Source organism: Mya arenaria, chromosome 2 (assembly GCF_026914265.1).
Source record: "Mya arenaria isolate MELC-2E11 chromosome 2, ASM2691426v1".
Taxonomy (NCBI): Eukaryota; Metazoa; Mollusca; class Bivalvia; order Myida; family Myidae; genus Mya; species Mya arenaria.
In genome coordinates this window covers 11,038,955-11,063,574 of record NC_069123.1, presented here as the reverse complement: position 1 = coordinate 11,063,574, position 24,620 = coordinate 11,038,955, and the positions used below count along the sequence as shown (strand labels likewise).

The 24,620-nt window shown below is 36.0% G+C and overlaps 1 protein-coding gene across 1 annotated transcript; it reads left to right on the top strand.

Annotated features, from left to right (window-relative positions):
* The first annotated feature begins 3,205 nt into the window (after nucleotides 1–3,205).
* On the top strand, nucleotides 3,206–23,999 carry LOC128211650 (cell division cycle and apoptosis regulator protein 1-like). Its single transcript, XM_052916654.1, has 19 exons — nucleotides 3,206–3,305; nucleotides 6,864–6,930; nucleotides 7,086–7,228; nucleotides 8,675–8,901; nucleotides 11,035–11,149; nucleotides 11,877–11,937; nucleotides 13,312–13,594; nucleotides 13,851–14,076; nucleotides 14,371–14,651; nucleotides 15,182–15,389; nucleotides 15,998–16,084; nucleotides 17,006–17,149; nucleotides 17,769–17,837; nucleotides 18,694–18,885; nucleotides 19,370–19,561; nucleotides 20,258–20,494; nucleotides 21,097–21,232; nucleotides 21,535–21,753; nucleotides 22,766–23,999. The coding sequence occupies exons 2-19, from the start codon at nucleotides 6,879–6,881 to the stop codon at nucleotides 23,035–23,037; spliced, it is 3,144 nt and encodes a 1,047-aa protein (XP_052772614.1). The 5' UTR covers nucleotides 3,206–3,305; nucleotides 6,864–6,878; the 3' UTR covers nucleotides 23,038–23,999.
* The last annotated feature ends 621 nt before the right edge of the window (nucleotides 24,000–24,620 follow it).

Here is a 24,620-nt window from a genome sequence, read left to right as displayed (position 1 = left end):
TGAATGCACCTTTGAGATGCAACATTTGTGGGCAGCCAATCATTCTATGTTCATTTGACTTGGGGACACAAGTAGAAACTGAACCAGAATAACGTTGTTTAAATGAGATAGTGAAGTTGTGAAAATGTTTATATCTTTTGAGTGTTGAAATTACTGTGAATTTATTGGCATTTTTGAAATTGCATATTGTATTGTATTGTTTGTGGTTACAAACTTGTTTTATTAAAAAGTTCATTGTTTGATCATTTTTTATAAATCATGCAGGGACGCATGAACTCGGAGGCGTGAGTAAATGTAGCGTAACCGCATAGTTGCACGATTACCGCCCTTTGTTATAAATTAGCCATTTGCGCTTACAAAGTTAAATGTCTGGCGGTGTATTTCAAAGGTTAGTTTTACATTTTAGACTTATTTATTCCATACAACTATTTTATTAGCGACAATAATAATTAAAGAAATCATGTTAAACATTATTAATTAACCGGGAGTTGTTTTCATAAAGAGTATAAGTAAAAATAAAGCTGTCTCCCTTCATGTTTTCGCAAAGTGGAATATACCCGTTTTACCCATCTTAATAATGAACTCGTCCGCCCGGTGAGTATATAAGCGCGTCGCTTAGCTGAAAGATTCATTCTGTGTTTGACCGCCGTCGAGGTAACTTCAAACAGTAAACCGGAAATAGTCTTTTGAAGGCAAATAATTAGAGTCTTGACCTTCTGGTTGTTTATTATTGAACACAGAGCATTGCGATCTGTGGGATAAAAAAACACACCAGGAACTTGACTTCTATAGGGTTATCTAGCGTTCCAGTTCAAGTAGCCAGATACATAGAGCATTGCGATCTAGTCTGGTGAACGGAGCTGGTGGCTAGAAACTCTAATAAGCCTCATACCTGACAACTGCGTTGGCCACAGAGCATTGCGATCTGCGCGCTGACAAAGGTTAAGGTATTTTGCATCGCCAATAAACAAGCTCCCGTAAGAGAAAGCCATTCATCATTAAAGTGACTGAACTTTATATAAACCAATGCATAATCTTTGAACCCTGATTATTTGGTTGATTATGTTTTAACTCACCAATCATTTTTCGAATCATTTGTTTTAATCATAAGGCAAAGTAGCCTGAGGAAAATTTATATAAGAGCGATCCATATAGGCTCTACGACACCGATTGAACATACAGCCGGCACGTTACAATGTGAAGGACCGATCTTCTTTTACTTAATGTAAACATTCCCACTTGGCTCGATTTTTCCGAGTCTCGATGTATATTCGCTGGTTCTTGTGAGTTTGAGTTAACGGGGTTTGACTGTATTCATTCTGTCAATCTCAAAAGCGTGTTGTCCCCAAATGGATTTTAAAGCTAAGTATTTTATTAATTCGTACAAGAAAATGTTGGATATATTATGCAATTTAAGACTGTTTTATACATTATGATAGAGTGGCGAACTGTTATTTAAGTTATTTATTGAATTAAAAGCTAATGGTAAGTCTATATGATTTATAATACAGTATACTATATAATAATGTAGTATTAGAGTTACTTTATTATACACTTCTGAACCTTTTTCATTACAATACCGTATTTTCTCGACTATAAGACGGGGAAATTGGGTCCCGATTTTTACCCCAAAAGCAGGGGACCCGTCTTATAAGCGAGTCGATAAAATATTAAAAAAAGATTCAAGTCAAAATCAGTAAATTTTTACATAGTGTATTCGTCTATCCAGTATATCGTCTGCTGATACAAGTATGGGGCAATTAAGTAAACAACAACACGAAATCTCTTCACCGCGCGTGCTCTGACGTCACACAGTGTACCGTTATATCTGCATTTTTTCTCATGGCGCGTGTCAGTATAATTAGTTTGACAGATATATCAAATCAATAAATTGGAATCTTAATATGATGTAGGTACCTAACTGTCAATTTGATTAAGCAAACAAATGACAATGCGAATATGAATCCATTATGTTCGTCGCCAATCAAGGGACAATATTGCCTAAAGCATTATTGCTAAACAAACACCTATTCATGCCTCGGCTTTTCGCAGTTATGTTATTGAAGCCATTTATTTTGCCGAAGAACTTCATTGGTGTCTTCAATAAAAAAATAAACTAAAACAAACATATGTTGTTATTGATTAATTATTAAAATTCCGATAAGTAACGACCTGCAAATTTAAACGCGTAACCATGTACTCATTTTTAACCTACCTCCAAATAGAGAGCTCACACGCCATTTTCTTTGAGTAAAACAGTTACCGCGAAAGTCGATAATTGTCCGTTGAGCTTGAACATTTTTACACATTAGGAAGAATTTTAGCATTTTAGATTTGCTTAAAAATTGACCCCGTCTTATAAGCGAGTCGAAACAAAAAACACCAGATTTCATGGGCAAAGTTAGGGGGCCGTCTTATAAGCGAATCGCCTTATAGTCGAGAAAATACGGTACTTGCACTCAAATGTAGTTTTCTCTACAAAATTATAATTAAAACAGAACAACATACTGGGTTTTTTGGTGTGTGTTTTGTTTTGTTTTTGTGTTAGGTTACGAATACCCACCTACAAGTCAAATGGCTTTCAAGATGGAATCAAATCGTTTGGCTGTTACTTAAGAAAAACAGAAGAGCAGAAGAGATAATGAAGATACAAGGGATTGTGAATATGGTTAAATTACCTGGAGATAACTTTCCTATATTTGACCGGTACAAGTTAATCAGTGTAACCTAGAAGACAAGGTTCGGGCAACGGATTCACTGGTACGGTTTGTATTGCTGCACTGGTATATGCTGCGGTCGAGGATTAGACCAGAAATTTCTTGCACCAGAAGCGGACTCTCTATCACAAAGTTTTTGTAGCTAAGCTCTTACTAGTATATATTGCTCCTGTAGCTTCATCGATGATAATAACGTGATGGCAGCTTCTAATCGCACACATACATAAATAGTTCATTTATTTTATAATGCACGCATCATTGCCGCTATCTTATATTTCAAATTTTATGTAACCTTTTTATCAGGTAACATAAATAAAATCATTCTAACTGTTTGAAATAACATATATGTAAACATGTGCCTTTCCTCTACTCCAAGTACCTTCCTTGTTGTCTTCGGAGGTAAATTCCATCCGCTGTAATAATGTAAATGGTGAAGGATATTTAGCATACCTAATAGTGGTATGTAGCCTTATCTAAAACATTTTTCGCTTAAAACGATTTGTTGACTTCAGGCGTCATTAAAGTATTGCAGAAACGTGCATTATTGACATTTTTTTCAACCCTGCATTGACTGAATTGGACGTAGAGGTATGGTTTTAATCACACAACATACCCACTGTACCGGTGTTGCAATGAATGTAATATAAGATTTGGATGTCGTACTAGTAACATCGTCATTTCGTGCTAAATGTTTGTTAACGCATCAATGCGCTTTTTGATCGCCAGTCCAATCTTTTTTGTGTGGTCGTTGAATTGCTTGAACAAACCAATTTTGTTCGGGTTTCCATAATTTTCAAGTATTTATTTTTAATTTTTGGCATTCATACCACATAAATCAGCACGTAAAACTTGTACAATGAAGTTTTTTTAGCTGACACCAATGTTGACAAAAATTTCAATCTTGACAGTCATGTCAACTGGCAGTTAGCCACACTGTTGTTGAATGCAGCACAGTCAGCAAGATTTGTTTTACCTTATATAGAAGGGACTGTTTTAACTGCCCATTGTAAAAAACACCCGTCCCCCTCGGAAAATAAGGATAGTTTTTCCCTAAAAATGAAAAATTCCCCAAGCAATATTGATGGTTCATTGCCGCAAAACTAAAATCAACAATCATCTCTAACTTCTAGGACGGGGAGTTACTCAAACAAACATAGTTGTAAAACTGGATTTTAATGAATTAATATCTTACGTTTTAAAAATAGATTTAAATAAATTAATATCTTACGCAGCAATCACCCTTGAATTTGATGAGCAGAGAAGATTACTGTAACTGTAAAGGGAGGTAACCATTGTCCTGAGTTAGTATTTTATGACATCTTGTATTCCCTCTTTTGATCGAGTGTGCCTTGCATATTACTTCAATTACAGTTAAGGCCAAAAAAAAAAAATGTCTTGTTTCTGGTCACATGCCTAAAAAAAAACAGGGTCGGTAGGTAGGGTTTTTTTTTTTTTTTTTTATTCAAACCTTTGGAATGAAATAGTATAGCGTTTGAAAAATGATGAAATATTGTCTGCCAATACAACACCATCAAATATGGCTTAAAGGAAACTGGACACAAGTTTATAACCATATTTTAATATGTATTTATTAGTTTAACAGAACAACAACAGCACTATTACATGACAAGAAGCAACAAGTCCAAGACTAGAATTTGAAATAATCTCAAGAAACAATTGTCATTCTTTGTCAGAAAACAAATATAAACATGGATGGAAGAAACCGTAATACTGGGTATTTAAACATCACAGAGACAAAATCTAACTAAGTGTAATGTCAATGGTTCTTCATACAGAAAATTAATTTTAATCCTTTAAAACATTAAAAACGAAGGTCCAAAAATGAAACGTTTTAATATGACGTTCGGTATTTGAGAGAGACGAAGTATTTAAATCCATTCACTCAGCATAATGATTCACGCTTCGTCGGCATTATTTTGCCTTAATTCGTCCGATTCAAATAAACCTTGTATATGTGTATAGATACAGTACACTCCACGCGGAACTACCACTTTCCGTTTTCCTCGGCGGATTTTGGTCATCGCAGACGCGACATCCAATTGATCATAATCGTATTTCCTCGGCGTTTTTACTCGTTCACCCACCGAGGCTGATCAGTGGACCGTATAATTACAATCGCCGCGTTACTCGGAGGTAAAAACCGATAAGAATCTCCCACTGTATCTAATTTTGTTCAATTTATTTGATATTTTTTGCTACACCCTGCTATTATTTATAAAAATAATTTATTACGCGTACCTAATTTTCGGACATCCAAAGGACATCAATCGTAACTTTCACACTTACCAAGTTTCAACCTTACCTAACCGTATACACCACTGTTGACAAGTTAATTAGTAAATACCCATCCTAAACGATGTATTGCATGTAGAAAGAGGAAGTGTGAAATATTTATTGTAGGATTAAATAAACAACAAGGGCAATCAAGGGATTAAGAAAACAAAGACATGACATTTTTGTAAAACGATCTGCCAATAATAAAACTTTACCACACTTATAGACTGTAAGAAGCAATTATGTACAGTTATACTTATTGAATCCTCAATAAAAGTCAACACATTCAATGATATAGGTAACTAATTAATGTGATGAATTAAAGTTGAAAATGCAAAACTTAAGTTACATTCGAAAACACCACTCAGAAACATTAATCCTAGATAACAATATACATGCTCTCCATGAGATCCTCGTGGGTAAAACTGTGAGTTATGTGACGTCACACAGTGAGACTGTTTGATCTGAAGCCGATAGAATGTGTTATTCATTTCAATGCATGTATAAAATGGTGTTTAATGGGATTTTAATTAACTTGATGAAGGATTTACACTTATATGCGTAATAAATAAGTTTAGAACCATTGATAACTACGGATACATCAATAAGTGTTAATAAGTGGTAAAATGCAAATTAAGAAATAATGACCGAAAAATATTCACACTTACAAAGTTCTCAACACCTTCATTACTCCAATCTAATTAAGTTCTCAACACCTTAATATAGTAAGAGAAAGATGACAATAACAAACACAAACGCACGCTATGGTATATCTTTTAATTACATAATGTGAAAAACAACAGTTGTTTGACGATGCTGATGAAAATTTACAATAATTGTTTTTAAAAAGAAACTTACTGTACTTTGAAAAATTAAATGTCTCATTATTTAATACTGTTTTAACAGAAGCAATGTACTGTAGTAGCTATGCACAAAACGCGGAGTTCCGCGATTAGGTCAATAAATCGATACGATCACCGGCGCTACCGGCAATAAAACCCTCCATAGAAAACGATTAACTTGGTGCAACTCGGCGAAATTTAGCGAGGAAAAAGGTTGCGTACTCGGCGGAAATCCGCGATAAATTAAAAACGCCTCCGAGTCACCGAGGAAAGTGGTAGTTCCGCGTGGAGTGTACTGTAGTCTTTTGAATTACGAAAATGTCGGTGCCAAAACTGTCATTCTCGGTCGAGGCATTATTTGTTTTACGATGGCCCTTTTACGATATCTTAACAGCCATACAACTTACCGAACATTTAGCTGCAAGTCGGACATTTTCTCGCTCGCCATGTAAATCGATGAAAAGACTTTTTATTGTTGTTTGCGAATGGGCAACTTTAATGACACTACAACCGTCGAAGTGCGAACATTTGTCTATTTTTATGGCTATCAAATGCGTAACAGACGTCGTCTGCGCAGGGCCCATCTTCGACACGGCCGTATAAAAAACACGTCACGAATATAATATTACTGTCGGATAGCGCGGTTTACTCTTCGGCGCCGGGACCGGGTATCCCGGCTCACTTTACGCTAATTATAAAAAACGGTCTTTACGCTATAAAAAAAAACCGGTCGGGGGGTAAAAAGTAGGGTCGGTCGGGTGACCAGAAACAAGACATTTTTTTTATTTGGCCTAACAGGACTATGGCAATCCATTTGGGAAGTGTAAAGTAGAGTGATGCAATTGTAATGATGAAAATTACAAAGTAATTTTGTATCATAGGCATTTTTCCCCCATTTCATTAAGGCCTCATACCCCTTCCTCAAATTTGAGAAGAACAAAACAGGCAGTGATTCTAAATGTCTATTGGTTCTCTCTTTTGATGCCCTATGTATCTTTTATCTTAACAGTTCTTTGAAGAAGCAATGGCACAGTTTGGTGCAGGAAAAAACCCGCCATGGGCAAGAGCTAGTGCAGGTAGGTCAGATTAACAATGGTGTCGTTTTTTTGTTACCTTCATTTCCATTTATATAAATGTTTAAATATTACGTTATTTGCCTATTCCATTAATGCCATTTAATGCAAACCAACTTCAAAACAATAGGTTTCATGCATTTTTAACTGTTTTTCAGATTTTAATACACCCCAGGCAATGGGTCAGCAAATTCTAAACCCAGGTGTGGGTGCCCAAGCGGCTTACAACCTTGCTGCTCAGCAGAACCTCCAGTCACAGTTCCAGGCTCAGCAGATGGCAGCTGCTACCATGCAGGTTCAGGTGAGTGAAATGGCTATTTTGAGAGATTAGCATACCAGTTAAACAATATCATTTTCATGCTGATCGCTGTGTCAAATGTTTTAAATTGGCTTGTTTTGAAGGTTATAATAAACTAAATGTACATTTTTAGCTTGACTATTCGAAGAATAAGGAGTCTGCGTCACACCTTGGTTTAGGTTTTGCATGTAAGCACCTTTAAGTCATTATCTCAGTAAATACATCAGTTATTGCATTGAAACTTTGGATATGTATTCCCAACTATCTTACATACTAAATTAATGAAGTTAGATAACAATTATTTGAATATAATGCAAAATAGGCCTTTATTATTCGACTTAGAAATTCTGGTTAAGGTTTTGCGTGGAAGCACACATAGGTTAATATCTCAACAACTACTTGAGGTATTGCATTGATACTTGATATAATGGTACTCAACCATCCAACCTACTAAATTAACCAAGTTAGATAACTCTAGTTTGCATTTAATGCAAATAATTGCCTTTTATTATTTGACTTAGAAATTCTGGTTAAGGTTTTGCGTGTAAACACACATAGGTTAATATCTCAGCAACTACTTGAGGTATTGCATTGAGACTTTATACAATGGTAGTCAACCATCAAACCTACTTAATTCACCAAGTGAGATAACTCCAGTTTTCATTAATTTAAAAAAATGGCCCCTTTTTTTATTCGACATAGAAATTCTGGTTAAGGTTTTGCTTGTAACCACTTTAAAGTCCATACCTCAGCGAATACATCATGTATTGCATTGAAACTTTACGCACAGGCTCCCATCTATTTACCTTTTTATTTAATCAAGTAAGATAACTCTATCTTTTATAATATATATTTTTTGCCCCTTTATGATGCGACTTAGAAATTCTGGTTAGGGTCTTGCATGGTAGCACACATAGGATAATATCTCAGCAACTATTTGATGTATTGCATTGAGACTTTAGACAGTGGTATTCAACCACCCAACTTAATTGAATAACAAAGTTAGATAACTGTATTTTGCAAATAATGGCCCTTTATTATTAGACTTAGAAATTCTCGTTTAAATTTTGCATGGAACCACATTTATGTTAATATCTCAGCACACCATATATTGCATTGAAATCTAATCTAACAGTGATCCATGCATGTTTTGCCAAAACGTTTCAATCCTTACATTGAAAAGCGGCAGAATAGTCGAGCGCGCTGTCTCTGTGACAGCTCTTGTTATCCATGTAGTTGTAGCACTAATAATGGATTTAAACTGTCATGCAACACATCTTTTGCCAACTTGGCCATTAAATGAAATTGATGATGCCTTTTTTCATTTGATAATATTTCCTAATGATACAGGTACATATATTATGATTATGTATGTACAGTTATGAAATTTGTTTGACTTTTTGTAGTGCTGTAAGTTAAAAAAAAGCCTGATTGTTTTCTATTTTCAAGACTATGCAGCAGCAGGCAATGTTGCCGCAGCCGGGAATTGCCATGCCGACCTCCCTCGCAACCGCCAACATGGGCACCATCAGTTACCCAACATTAAAAGCCCAGCAACAGCAAGCCCAGGTTGTACAGCAAAACCAGCAGCCTAAACAGCGGGTGTTCACAGGCTCCGTCACCAAACTGCATGACAACTTTGGCTTCGTGGATGAGGATGTGTTCTTTCAAACTACGTAAGTAGTATCTGAAATGGTTATTGACATGTTTGAGTAGGGCTTGTATTCTGGTCCGGTTTTCATATTAAAAACATGTTTATTCATTTCCTAAATTCAGTTGTTTTCTTAAGCTAATTATCAACTGTATAATATCTGAAATATTTTATATTTGATGATTGGAACAAAGATATATACTTTTATGGTAAAATAAAATTTATAAATGCCGGCACAGAAGTGTGAATTGTAAATGTTATTTTGGGTGATTTTTCTCCTGAATTGAGAATAGTGTATACTATTTGTCATGTTTTTATTTATATGAAAATGATAGGAGAGTTTGCTGAAATGGTTAAAAAATGCTTTAATAAATTTATGGTTTTTTTAATATGTTTTTGTTATTTCAGTCTCTAAATAACATTTCCATCAATATAAACTTTTTAATCCCCCGCCACGGAGTGGGGAGGGGATTATACGAATGCACTTTGTCCGTCTGTCTGTCTGTCTGTCTAGCTGTAACATTTCGTGTCTGGGCTATAACTTACTTATGCATGGATGGATAACCATATTACTTGATACAAATAATGTCCTCATTGAGACAATGTGCAGTGACCTTGACCCGGGTCCATACCTTAAAGGTCAAGGTCACACAAGACATTTAAAGGTCAGAGTACACATGCTCGTGTCCGCGCTATAACTTACTTATGCATTGATGGATTACCATATTACTTGGTACAAATGTTGTCCTCATTGAGACGATGTGCAGTGACCTTGACCTGGGTCCATACCTCAAAGGTCAAGGTCACACAAGACACTTCAATGTCAGAGTACAAATGCTCGTGTCTGCGCTATAACTTAATTATGCATTGATGGATTACCATATTACTTTGTACAAATGTTGTCCCCATTGAGGCGATTTGCAGTGACCTTGACCCGGGTCCATACCTCAAAGGTCAAGGTCACATATGACATATAAAGGTCATAGTTCACGTGCTTGTGTCCGGGCTTTTTACATTTAGCGGTGTAGGCATGTCAATTCTTACTGGATTCATACATGCCATATTTCTGAGAGGCTTCCCAGGGGATTTTGGTCTGAATTCCAGGGGATTTTGATATTTCACCAGGGGATTTTTACGCGACGAAAATTTGCGCAATATCTGCATTTATAATATAAGAATGAATACAGAAATACATTCAAATTACAATAATTTTTGGACTTAGTCATCATGGTCCTTCATGGAATTTCACACTCATAACACTATTGATGCTTTCCACTGTCAACCTTAAGCAAGTTTTGAATTTTTTTTATTTTATTTTTTAAATTCCAGGGGATATGGATCCCCCGGCGGGGGGACCTGGGGATGAGTAGAAATTCCGGGGGATTTCTCTCCCCCCCCCCCCCCCCCCCCCCCCCCTGCGGGGGGATAATGCATGTATGTGGATTTATTGACCTTATACATTTCATGTACTTTTAGCAACAATAACTGAATTGATCCAAGAACTTGAACCAATTGCAATTTGTGCCAGTAATCCATCATTAAGTTTTGGGTCCATATTATGAGAATGCTAAATAGGGATAAGATATCAATATTCATTGAAAGTGTTAAACAAGTTGCACAGATTGATACTTAGGGCACTCTACCAAGCATTATCATTATGTGCAACAAGCTTAATATTTAAAAAAAACAGTGGACACAAATGTGATAATATATTCATGTGTTTTCTCTTCAAAAGCAGTAAAACAATGTTTTGACGTCACCACAATATATATATCACTTTATCGAAAAACTTAAGGCTTGCTATTTCATCAATGTTAGAAATCAAGGACTCATTTTCCTTCCTATTTTTAGCCAAAATAACCTTGACATTGATCTAACCTACACTACACACAATATGAAAAACTTTAACAAATATCCTTTTATAATTTATTCAAATATCCAAGAATATTTAGGTTACCGATCAAACAACTTGTATTTCCTATATTCCCACTCTTGACCAGTGGTTGTGTACAATTTTGGTCAGATTCAACATACCGGTCAGGTTGCGAGAAAAACAAAATATACTAAAAAATAATGGCAGGGGATATAGCGGTCCGTTGGACTGCCTTGTTTTAATATGAATTGTAAACTACATTTAAATGTTTTGAATCCCCTACAGGTGTGTGAAAGGTCAGATGCCGAAGGTTGGTGACAGGGTGTTGGTGGAGGCCCAGTTTAATGCCAACATGCCCTTCAAGTGGAATGCCACCAGTGTCAAGGTCCTCAACTACCAGGTATGGTAAAACATCGGGTTTTAGCACTACCCTGCCTTTATAGAATTAGGGCTGAAGATAATTAAATGCATCTTTTGTTTTTTTTAAAACTTAAAATATGATTATAAGTTCATAGGAACTTGACACAATTGTCGAATTGTTGAAATCTAACATTACTATGTAATTGAACTTAGCACATTTCGTAACTTTTTCTGTGAATTCCTATTGGTAAAATACTTCACAGCATGATACATTCGTTCCTCTTCTCCCTCAGCCCATTTCTAAAGCACCCAGTCCTTTTTAAAATCTGACTTAACCTTAGGAAAGCATATACATTGTATGGTTTTAGATAATTCACTGGAAAAAATGTAGTGAGAAAAAGTATGTTTAAATACTTCTAACACTGTTTAGCATAAAAAAATAATAGTATGCAGGCATTAATTTAAATCATTTTCTGAGGATAAATTTGGTATATATACATTAAAATTTGGTATATACATTAAAATTTGATATATATATTAAAATTTTGTATTTACTCTCATCTTTCGGTCTAAACTTTGTTAGATGAACTTTTTTTCACTTATTTTTAATGCAGACCTTTTCATTTCTTTATTCTTAACGTGTTTATGAGCATGAATTTTTGCGAAATAAATTAACAACATGTTGTGGTTAATGTATTATATAAAAGTTGAGAAAAGATCTTACAAATTCCTTTGAAGCTGTGAATTCAATCTGTGCTTGTTTTCAGTCCGGAGGAGGTGGCAGTTTACCAGGAAGCAAGCCATCACCCCTGTTGGATACACACACTGGTGAGTGACATAACATTTAATTACCGGTAGTGGTATACAGAAGGATTTTTTTACATGCTTGTGAAGTTTTCATGGATGAATTATTGCAAAAAAAGTAAACATGACATGAAGATGTGCATCTGTGTGAATGTTTCATTTCTTTTATGGTCCACATCAACAGGGCTCTCAATAAGTTTTGAAGTAGGAGGGTGTTCAAGGTAAGTAGAAGGGGGGTCTTGGGGATCTCCCCCAGCGGGGTTTTAAGGGCAGAGCCCCTATTCAGCAGGGGGTCCAGGGGGCCACAGGCCCCCGGCCGAAAAAGATTTTAATTATGAATTCAGTCAAGGTTAGCTCTCATTAGAGCAAAATTCCTGTTTTGAACATCATTTTACATATGTAAATACCATTGATACAAGTAAACAAAAATAATCCTTGGTTCAAAAACGTACATATTTTTATTTAAAAAAAGAAAATTGAATCAAAATAGTCATTTAAAATAGTCATCTTCTAATCAAAATAGTCATCCTCCAGCTCTGACTCATCAGCCCATGGCAGATCAAATGCCCTGCTATAAACCAGCACTTCATCCTGAACCAGATCCGCAATCTTGTCTCGGGTCATAGGTTTTCCACCTTCAGTTTGCACAGAAGCATCATTTAACATGTACAATACAACAACATGTATTATGAAAATCAAAGATTATAAATGCAGTATTAACAATATTGAAATTCTTAACAACAGGTGTTAAAATAATTTGGGCAGGGGTTTTCCTATTGCAGTGTTACTTGATACCTAAAATCAATAACAAGTGCCCTCATTCATATACCTACCTAGAAACAAAGAACGATTCCATTTATCTTTGTTTAACATCGCCCTTCCCGTCTTTTTTACTTTTTGACATTTTCGCATTTTAATGTTGTTGTTTTATCGAATATTTAGCTTGTTATCGTCGATGTTCTGGGTTGTACTTTAATGAATTAATACGCCGATATCATCTCATGTTATTTTAAATAAGCGTCTGTCGGATTCAAAGCACTCCAAGTCTTGTAGATGCATATTAGTTCAAATTCAAGCGCTTTGAATACCACGATGCAAATCGGCAATCGGGCGCATTTAACAATAAAATTGATCGTAATTTACATCGTTTCAATTCATTTTTTTTACGTTTAGACAAAGTATTATTTTTATTTAAGATAAGCGACATTTTAAGAATACAATCATGACATATTACTAATTGAGAAGGCAGCTGTTAACCTGAGAATAGCCGGGTCATACAGCCATAATTGCCGGGGGATATCCCCGGCCCCCGGCTCTTATCGAGAGCCCTGCATCAAGTCTAATCTTATACTGTTAACAAAGCCTTGTTGAATTCACAGTAACTTTTTGCAACTGTAGGTCGACGAGGCAGGGACAGATCAGGAGGTCGGAGGTTTGACCGACGCGAGTCCGAGCGTGATCGCCCCCATCGTCGGGATGATAAAGAGAAAGACAGCAAACGTGACGGGGCAAGTAAGTCTGACGACAAGGACAGCTCAGAGGGTGGTGAGAAGAGGAAAAGGTCAAGATCACCCAAGCGCGAGACATCTGTCGCGTCCCGAAGGTCCCGTAGTCCAGCTAGACGTCGTCAAAGAATCATTCCCAGATATGTTGTGCAGGTCCCCAAGACTCTTCTTACTTTGTGAGTTTTCACTGCATTACCATTTGTAGGTAAATTTAAGATTAGCCTTGATTTTGACAATCATGATGGAAAGAAGAAATCATATTGAGTCCATGCCAAAAAAACAAATGGTTCATATGGAAAATACAGTTTATACATATATATTTACACATGCTTTCGTATGAACCAAACATTTATAACAAAATTATCAATCTACTGCCATAAACATCTTCTGTTTTGTGTCACATCAAATTTGACAATTTCTTTTTCTTTACAGGAGGAATGCCAGTGTGGTCACCCTCAAATCCCGGTACACAAACATGTACATCCCCAGTGATTTCTTCAATGCTGAGTTCCCCTGGCACGATGCATTCCCATTGCTCCGCCCTTTCCAGCTGGGCAAACCATGCAGCTTCCATGTAATGCACAAGGACATAGAGAGGGTTGGACAGAACACGGCTGTCCTTGACCCGCCTGATGCTGACCACCTTTTTAGTGCTAAGGTAAATTCAGTACGGGTAATCAACAAGTTGATACTACCAATATTTATCAATGACGTTGCTTGTTTCTGGTTTATTCCAACCATGGCATATTTTCTAGGTGTGACATTGCTGATCAGTGTCATTTGTCTTTATAAAGTACTAATCTTAATCTCTTTCATAGCATTGACAGGCACAAGTGAGTTGTTAATTTAAATGGAAAGTATGTGATGAATCTCTCTTTTTCTTTTTTGTTATGAAATACATGTATTGAACTTTTCTGAAATTACTTATTATCATTTTCTTCAATGTGAACAGGTGATGCTGATTGCCAGCCCGAGCCTGGACGACCTCTACCACAAGTCGTGCGCCCTGTCCCAGGACCCTGAGAATGTGCAGGAGAACTTTGTCCACCCCACCAGACTTATAAACTTCCTGGTCGGAGTCAAGGGCAAGAACGAACCAATCGCCATTGGCGGCCCCTGGTCCCCTTCTTTGGACGGTCCCAATCCAACTGAAGACCCTAAAGTCCTAATTAAGACTGCCATCAGGACTGCCAAGGCCCTGACTGGGATAAATCTCAGCGCTTGTACTCAATGGTATGTTTTTTCTCATTGTCCTTTCACTTAATAAATGTGTTATTGGATTTAATTCAACCTCATTGCTAAGTAAATATATTAATTATTACTAACTTTCTAAATGTTAAATAAGTTCTTTTCCCCATACTTCTGTTTATAGTGCTAAGTGCCATACTATTTGCAATGCTTTAGAAGTATTTTAATGTAATTTATAAACATAATGGTGTATGAATTGTTTGTCAGAAATTGTATATGTCCCTCATGATAAAAGCATGAACATAGTATGTCCTCATTTCCATCCTCATCATCCTCTGCAGCTATATCATTTCATGCAGCAAGATGAAAATCAAGACATTTCTAGTATCATTTTGTTTCATCACCGTTGCATTTGGTTCCTGGACATTACGAGGTGTACCATTTTCAGACTTTTTTGGATTTTATATAAATAAATATCATCACTGAATCCTGTATTCATCCACATTATGTTACCACCATAACACTATATGTGTAAGAAGGTAATTGATGTAGAAAATTATCCCTAACTTATACAGGTACCGGGTAGCGGAAGTGCGTTACCTGAGGCCGGAGGAGATGCACAAAGGCAAATTAGTTCCCGCACGTGTAGAAACAAGTGTGATTTATTTGCCGGATGTCTGGAGCTGTGAACCAACACACCTCGAATGGGAGACTTTGCAGCTAGGTTACAAAAAACAGCTGCAGAAAAAGCTCGCCCAACTCGATGGAAAAGAGGAGCAACAGGCAGATTACCTTTGACATTCATAACCATTTAACCATGTTGTCTTTTTATTTTTGAATAGCTTTGAATGAACGATCGTTCCAATCGTTCTTAATGTTGTCTCTGCTAAGTTTCGGGTGTATCACGCTTACCGGTAACGCAACAACTCAGGAGATGCCATAAGTCATCTTGCTTGTCAAGATTGACTTGTAATCTAAGCCAGAGGTCATCTGTATGAAAATCAAAACAGATTCTTTTTGTTTTGTCATCATAGCTTTGTTTTAGTTTATATATCAATTTTTTTTGCTGGGAGAAAATTTTGCAATGTGGAGTGTCACATCAAGCTGTAAAGGCAATTTTTATTTTTTATATTTTTTTTCTCGTACCATTTTGGCTGATGAGTTACCTTTCTGCAAGAAAGATCGTTACAATTCCAGTTTGGAAAATAGATTCACCAATGGGAAAACCAAAATCGGATGTGATCACTGATGAATTTAAGGAGACCGAATATTGCAGACTCGACTCTTTTCCCTTTCTACCATACAGTACCTATCATGTTCGACTTGTATTTATGCTTTGCATGCACCCCATTCAGTTCAGAAATAACCTTTTGTTCGGGTGTTTTATCCAGGAAGAAGAGGATGAGGAAGGCGGCGATATCGAGATTGAAAAGAAAGACCCCACCCACTACTCAGAGCTGGACCCGAAATCCATGAAGGTATGTACATATAGAAATTTATGGCTTATCATTAAAAGTAGAATTGGCATCAAAAGTTAATTTGCTGTTTGAAACTGTATTTTCATCAAAACTAGCATTGACATCTTGTCTGAAGATTGCCTTCTTCATATTGCCATCAAAGTTTCATTGCTATCAAATTCATAGAATAGAATTGTCATCAAGAAGAGGGCAGCCATTGATATTTAAGAAAAGCATTGACATCAAGATTGACATTGCTTTTAAAGTTTACATTTCCTGAAATGTTACATTGCAATCTTCAATAAAATTGACCCTTTTCCAACCCTGATCCAAGAAAATTATGTGACCTCCAGGTCACCTAGAGTGCAGCTCCATCTGCTCTATGAGCCTGAACTCCCAGTTGTTTCCTGCCAAGGAAGACCTTAATGGTAAATGTTTTCTGATCCATTGAACCTGGACCAACGTCGTGAGCTGGAATGCTGCACCATGAGCTCTAATGGCCTGAAGTCCCAGCTGATTTTACCCACCTAACCAAGGTCCCCCAAGCTAAATACTTTTATCTAATCCTTAGACTTGGACCAACTTCATGAGCTGGAATGCTGCACCATGAGCTCTAATGGCCAGGCCCTGATTTCTCGAAACTTCTTAAGTCCCTTATAACAGGATTAAGCTAAGCTCACTATTTTTGGTTTTCAATAAATTGCGTAATGTTGACTTCTTCAAGAGTTTTTGTTCTTCAGAAAGGAATTATCATCATGATTATCAGAATAAACATTTTTTCATTTATCAAAATTTTATTTAAGTATGTGTTTTGCTAATTGAAATAATCTACTTAAGCCTGTTAAGCTTAAGAAGTGTCGAGAAATTGGGGCCTTAAGTCCCAGCTGATTTTACCCACCAAACCAAGGTCCCCCAAGCTAAATACTTCTATTTTATCCTTAGATCCTGGACCTACGTCGTGAGCTGGAATGCCGCACCATGAGCTCAAAGGGTCTGAAGTCCCAGCTGATTGCCCGTCTCACAAAGGCTCTCAAGACAGAACAGGAGTTGGAGGAGGAGACAGCCACACAGAACCAGGAGACAAAGGTAGAGATATTGTACAAAATGGGAAATGGGGCTACACTAAAATGGTTATTTTGGACTTTAATATAATTGTTTAGTGAAGTGATGTTAGTAGAAGACAAATTCATATAGAGGTATATTGGAGAAATAAAATCAGCCAATCTGACTTAGGACAGTTTCAGACCTTAACCCCTGACAGACCTATGTTAGATATTCTAGTTTAGAGTCATTTACTGTTGTGTTGAATTGTATAGTGGAGACTTTCTAAAATATGGTAAGGATAACTGTTTCAAACAAACAGCGGCATTATGATACTTCATGAATTGCACTCTGGCTCATACATTTTAAAGTCAGTTAATCTGATGGAATCATAAATAATCCTTTGTGAATAATAGAAGAACTAACTAAAAAGATAGGTAGTCTCCAACTCAAGAGTATAAAATTGTAAATAATATTGACTCTCTTAACAGAAAAACTGTTGTTTCAAATTAAGATATGCAGGTTCAGTATTTTTTTATTGGAACTTCTTGAATTTAAGTTCAGACTCTTAAATTGAAAGGACTAATATATTAAGAAAAGAATTCATGGACTGTTTAAAGACAGAATATTATATTCAAAAGTCTTATCATTTCTTGTGTTTTAGGAGGAGGAAAAAGAGAAAGAAGAAGAGAAAATGGACACAGAGGAAGATGAGGAAAAGAAGAAAAAGGAGGTAAGAAACTAATTGTTCTCAGAGGGTACTTGAAATTTTTATTTTATATTTATTTGTGAAACAGGTTTTTACTTATTTATATTAATCACTCTGATAAGCAAGCGTGTGGTTTTATATTTTGGTGAAAACCTCAGTTTCTGGAGGAGACCCACTCTTCAGGTTTGGGAATCTTTAACGACTTACTGTAGAGTCTTTATAATTCTTGAGTTGGGTTTTGGATTTTAAAAGCTGGGAGTAATCTGTGATGCCTGCTGAAGGTCTTACAATATAATTAAGTGTAAAGGCTCTAGTGCATATACATCTATGTAGTCAGCATTTATCGGTTGAAATTTGGCCACTAGTTGAATACAAGTTCTAGCTCTATAAATGTGCATTACACCTGTGAGGCCGGCAAATATGACAAATATAAAAAAAAATTATATAGAACTTTTTACACTCATTGGGCTAATTCTTAAGCTCACAACATGATTAACAACATAATACATTGTTGTTAACTTTCAAACGTGAAATATTTGATGATGTGCACACATATTTAAATATTATCAAGTTCAGCTAAAACATTCGTCTCAATTCTTGATCACAAGTGAATCCATTTAACATCCAGAGCAGCAAAAATTTGCAAGTTTGCAATGTTGACGTTAGTTATGTTTTTAACTTCACCAAAGTTCTGAACACTCGGCCCAATGTATGTATTTCTCATTGTATATTGTGTACCATGAATATAGAATTTTTTCTACTAAAGACTTGATTAAAGTGAGATTACCAGGTCATTGCTAAAAGTACAAATAAAATACATAGTGTGATACAATGTTTATACAGTAGTTGAAATGATGTTAACTTTTAAATGAACTTTCAGGAAGAAGAAAAGAAAAAGGAAGATGAGAAAAAGCGAGGTGTGTTGGAGCGACGTTACACTCTGCCAGAGAAGCGCTGTATCCTCGTGTACCCCAACGCCCAGGCAAAGGGGGGCAAGTTTGACTGCTCCGTCATGTCCCTCAGTGTCCTGCTAGACTACAGGCCGGAAGATAACAAGGAGCACTCATTTGAGGTGAGAATTATCATACCAGCCTAATTGTCATCAATCTGGACCATCCTGATATAAATATTCAGGTTATTAAGAGAGATTTACAAATTCACAGTGATGGAGGGCGTTAATAATCCGATTTAGCATCATAATAATTACGGCTTGAGTAAGCAGTAAAGGTTTTGCAGTACCTAAGCATTATGTTCTCTCTTAAAGAGTGATAACACTTTTTAAGTGAAATTTCTGAAAAGATTACAACTAAATTTTGATCTGTGGAATGGATTTATATTGGACTTTTCAGCTTATTTGTTTAAAGGTTTTAACACCATTGTATTTAAGATTTTTTGAGAAATAAGGCTTTTGTATGTAACCTGTTTAAGTAAAATGCTCTCTGAGGGGACTGAATATGGTTAAATATTGTGAAATTAAACATTTTTGTGATAGTTAAATTTGTGAATTTTCAAAAAGAAAAAAGACTGCATCAGCATCTATTTCCTTTTGATTCCAGGTGTCCCTGTTTGCGGAGCTCTTCAACGAGATGCTGATGCGAGATTTCAGCTTTGGCATCTACAAGGCCATGAGCAAGGCTCCAGAAAAGCCCAAGAAGGAGGAAAAAAAGAAAGATAAAGATGAGAAAAAAGACAAGGAGGCCGATGAGCCAGACAAGAAGAAGAAAAAGACAGATGATGATAAGAAGAAGGTGAGAAAAGTTATCAGTCTTAACCTTGGTACACATGATGCCAAAGACACACATGTACACATGACCCATAACTCCCATAGAAACATACATAATTAACATGACGTAAATGGGAGCCTTGCTCCTCCCGGTCTCTTTGTCTGTGGTTTCTACTGAGAGGTGGTCAAGGTATTATATAGAATTATACAACATTGTGATTTTATTTTTGAAAGAAAGACCACACTCTCATGCAATATTGTGTCAGTGAAAGTGATTTAGCAAAGGTTAATACAGTTTTCTTCACAGTAACTTAACAAGATAAATCTAATGCCTTCAATTTCAATTGAATTGTTGAATTCCCCCAATTTCTCGAAAGTTCTAAAGCGTAACAAGCTTAAGTGGCTTATTTCATTAAGCCAAATTTCATACTTGGTCTTTATTTTGCTAAAGAAAAAATTAGTTAAACATGATTATTATTAAGATAAATTCCTTTTTAAAGTCCAAAAATCCTTAAGATTGTCAATATTTCACAAATTGTCAATATTTCAAAAATTATACCAAAAGAAAATTAGTGAGCTTAGCTTAAACCTGTTATAAGGGACTAAAGATGTTTGGAGAAATTGGGGATGAGCAGGGTATATTATTAACATGGATTCATTGAATTGTTGAATGACAACCAGAGCTGGGTAAATTACTTACAATACTATGTATCATCTGCAGGACGATGAAAAGAAGGACAGTGACAAAGATGAAAAGAAAGATAAAGACGATAAAAAAGATGAGGAGAAGAAAGACAAAGATAAGAAGGATAAAAAAGAGAAGAGAAAATTCCGGACGGTGATGCCCGACCTGCTGCTCTCGTGTATCTACTTTGACCAGAACCACTGCGGCTACATTGTGGACAAAGATGTGGAGGAGATTGTACATACCATTGGGCTTAACCTCTCACGCGCTCAGGTACGGGGGAAGTTTATTAGGAACAGGGCATTTTTTTCACCTGTTTTAATATCGGCTATTCCGTAAATGTCAAAAATGGAATCCACCTCCATTAAATGACTTTATTATAGAAACATAGGCCTATTTTGTAATGTAAAATTATGAAATAAACATAGACGATACCTTTCTTAAAAAAGAATATAATTTTTTTTCCTTTGTTACTATTTAAATGTCACAAAAGGTGTTATTTCTTTGAAATGAAAGAAGGATCAATTTGAATTGTCAATCAAAGTTTTTTGCTATCTCATGTCAAAGTTTCTTTACAAAGAAATAATGAACTGGCACACTTGCATCCTTACCAGTGTGTCTTGTGAAAGTAAAAAGGATGACATATGATGAGCTAACTTGTTTATTAAGATTTGATAATGTTTTGCATTCAACTCCTGCAATGAAATTCAGCTTAAATTGTGAACTACTTTATTCTTTCATACCTGTTCCTGGGTAAAGCTGGTATCCTGGACTGCAATTTGACAATGAGCTGTTAGCCATCATTAATAACTGCAAGACTTCAATATATTTCTACCTATATTCATTACCATCTTTCCCTACAACTCTTGCCACAGGTGAAGAAGCTGGTACAGAAGGTGTTGTCCCGGGACTCATTCTACTACCGCAAGTTGACGGACGAGGCAATAGGGGAGGAGGATGAGGCCACACCCAAAGTGGAAGTGGAGGTTGATCTCGAGAAACTAGCTTCAGGTAAGAGTAGAGTGGAAAAAATGGAATTGATTTGTTACTAATAGATTGATTAAACTTCAATTTAACTCCTCTTTTATTCCAAATAAGGGATAAATGTTGAACGTTAATATTAAGGTTTTAGCATTTATGAATTAAAAACTTTTCATTCCGCTATTGCACAAAATGCTTAGTTATCTATGATGTTATTGTTAGTGGTAGATTTTATTAAAACTAATGACAAAAAAGATTATCCACTAAAAACTATCCCATGAAAAAGTATAAAATATAATATGAGTAAGTGCCAATACTTGATTATATTACAGGCAACAGGGAACTCCTGTCATCCCCTAAGAAGGACGAACCCTCAACGCCTGGCAGGAGGGGTCGCGGGGCCACCACCAAGTCTGATGAGCCCCTTACTGGCATGGTGATGTACAATGGGGCCATGCTGGATATTGACAGTCTGCTGGAGAGGCTAACCAAAGGAGATAATTCCATCGCCGACTATGAGAAGAAAGTGGTTGAACTGGAGGAAGAAAAGGGTGAGTCAACAGTGTTCCTGTTTGAAAGCTGTTGTATGCTATATTTTGAGCTGGTCTTGTTTCAATAGCCATTGTATCATGTCATTGGAACTGTTGTGCAACTTGAAGCACCCCAACTTGACCATTTTAGCCTGTAGATGGCGCTGGGGCAGATTTTCATGATATTTTTAACATGCTTCACATCCAAGAGCCCTTATATCAAATAGTGTAATTACCAAGAAGTTATTTGCCTAAAAACTTTTCATATAGCTCATTTGCAACATTTCGATTGAAATGGCAGAGAAAATTTCATGAATAAATGTATTGTACTTTGTGAGAAAAATATCTGTTAACTGTAAAAAGATTTTAAACATTTGATGGGGTCATGAAATGCAGATTGTAAACAGGAATACACATGACCCACAGTGTTTACTTTCTTGTATTGGATTGAAAGGTTGTACAATGCATAACATAGTGAGTAAATTTTATGATCTACTCTGGTGCTTGTTTAGGTCAGCTATATTAAGCACATGTACAGCATCCCTGTGCATGCATGTTAGTTTGTTTATTTGATAAACAGCATACAAATTCTTTATACCAGGGCAGGTTTTTTTGCAGCTTTAGCCTTGGCCATTAATAAAATAAAAACATTAAAGATATTCAAATGAAATCTGGTATGCATGCTGCTCGAGACAATACAACTTGACATGCACTTAAATCATGCTTACAACCCTACGAGAGAGTCAGTAGGTCTATCACATATGATGTAAGATTATGCTGATTATATGAACTGTTATCAACTAAGCAGATCATGACATTGCATTGTTTGAACAGTGTGATAACACCTACATAAGATAACTATTAAAATTAAAAGTGTTCAGCATTGTGATGACAGAAGACCCCTGTTGCCTGACCTATAATCTATTTGAAACAAAGATAATCATCACAAATGATAGAGTAAGAAGAATACACTGTGCATAATACTATCTCAAACTACAATTCAAACTTAAAATTATTAACAATATTTTTTCAGAACAAGCCAAGAAAGACTTGAAGCGCAAAGAAGAAGCCAACTCGAAATTAGCATCTGACCTCAAAACCACAAAGCACGAGCTTTCCGTGCAACTCAAGATTACGAACAGCTCCGAGTCCAACAATAGAAAGTACCTATCTGCGCTGATGGAGACGCAGAACTTTGTGCAGAATCTTGCGAACACGGTGACGGGCGCCCTCGGAGATATGGCCAGCATTAAGGTGGAGAGGGTTACTGACGTGAAGGACGAGCCCATAGAAAATGGCGATTGATTTTGTAGGACTTTGATGTTGGATCATTTAAAATATTGGGATTAATCACAGGATTTAAAACTGTACTTATGACAATAAAAATCACACATGATGGTAGACTTCCAAAGTTTCGTAATTCAGCTAAAAGATGGATGTACATGATACATGAACATGTATAATAAGTCTACAGCACTGTATGAGTCAATGTTTATGGGGATTCCAAAATGTAGGTTTAGTCTTTGTTTGTTATTGTTTGGTTTTGTACAAGGAATGTGTTCTTTTAAAAGTTGTTTTAATGCATTACAATCAATATGAATGTTTTGTGTTAGTTATGGTGAACACAGGATCATGTTTGTAGGAAGCAAATCTAGATTTGTTCTTATCGAAGTGCCATACCGCAATATTCAACAATGTTCCTGCGTAAATTTCAAGTCATTGTTATCACACTTTTAATAAGTTTGATATCATGCATATAAATATAAACAACATAACAAAAGACAAGTGTAATTTATATCTCGATCTGAAATTGATAACTAAAAAAAAACACAACAGAACATTGTAAATGTGTTTTTGTCTGCCAAATTTGCATGAAATTCTTTAAATGGCCAAATCACTCTGAAATCTGATACGATATTTGAAAATGTTGCAACATGGATGTTTTTGCTTAAGGATGTTTTTCTTGTTTGATATTACCGAATGTTTATGTTTACCATTTTACAATGTGCTATAATATATAAGATTAACCATTACGTTCATTTTATGTTTTGTCAAGAGGTCATTAATTGGAATCATTCATGAAGTGTTCTCTATTTTCATCTCTCATCAATTATGCCCGCAAACAGCTATAATTCTATATTAAATTGTGTTAACAATAAAACATCATGTATTTGTATGAAACATTTGTATGTTGTAATAAAATCTCAATTCGTAACCTGGTTTAAGCTTTGTGTAATAAATTGAAAAATAAATATGGCTCACTGTCACATATTGTTTATCGTGTTTGTGATACCCTAGTACAAGGGCAATTAAAGAAAAATACGTAAACCTTCTTCTTCATATTTCATTACTTTGTTGGCGTCTTTTTATAATGTATGGGAAGGATATTAAATCAATGAATTCTTTTAAAGAAAATTCAGGAGAAGTAATAAAAATGCATTATCTTCACAGTTCTCTCGCACATCTGCACCGCTCCGCTATTGTGAGAAGTTTTTAGCCGGAATTTTCATCGTTATAGATGGGCGAAAACCCGGTGGCATTCACATTTGTTATGCGTTTCCTGTGTACAAACTAATGATATCCATTTTGAGCGGACAAGAAAAAAAGGCGGAGCGGAAAAAGCACTCCTGGTCGTGCTAAAACCCGTCATCAACCTCTTGGGTGAGAAGCGGACACCGAGATCACTACAACACCAGCAAAAAAACATAACGGAATGTGTGCAGTATTCTGGTGGTTAACAGAAAAATATTTTAGTCTTGAAGAAATTATGTAATCAAATCGTTTCAAAGAACTATTTTGAAAACTCCGTAAGGGCTCAAATGTGACCGACGTGTTTACACGTGACCGTGTTGGCAATTTTCCATGCGCGCATAGATGACACCGCCGCG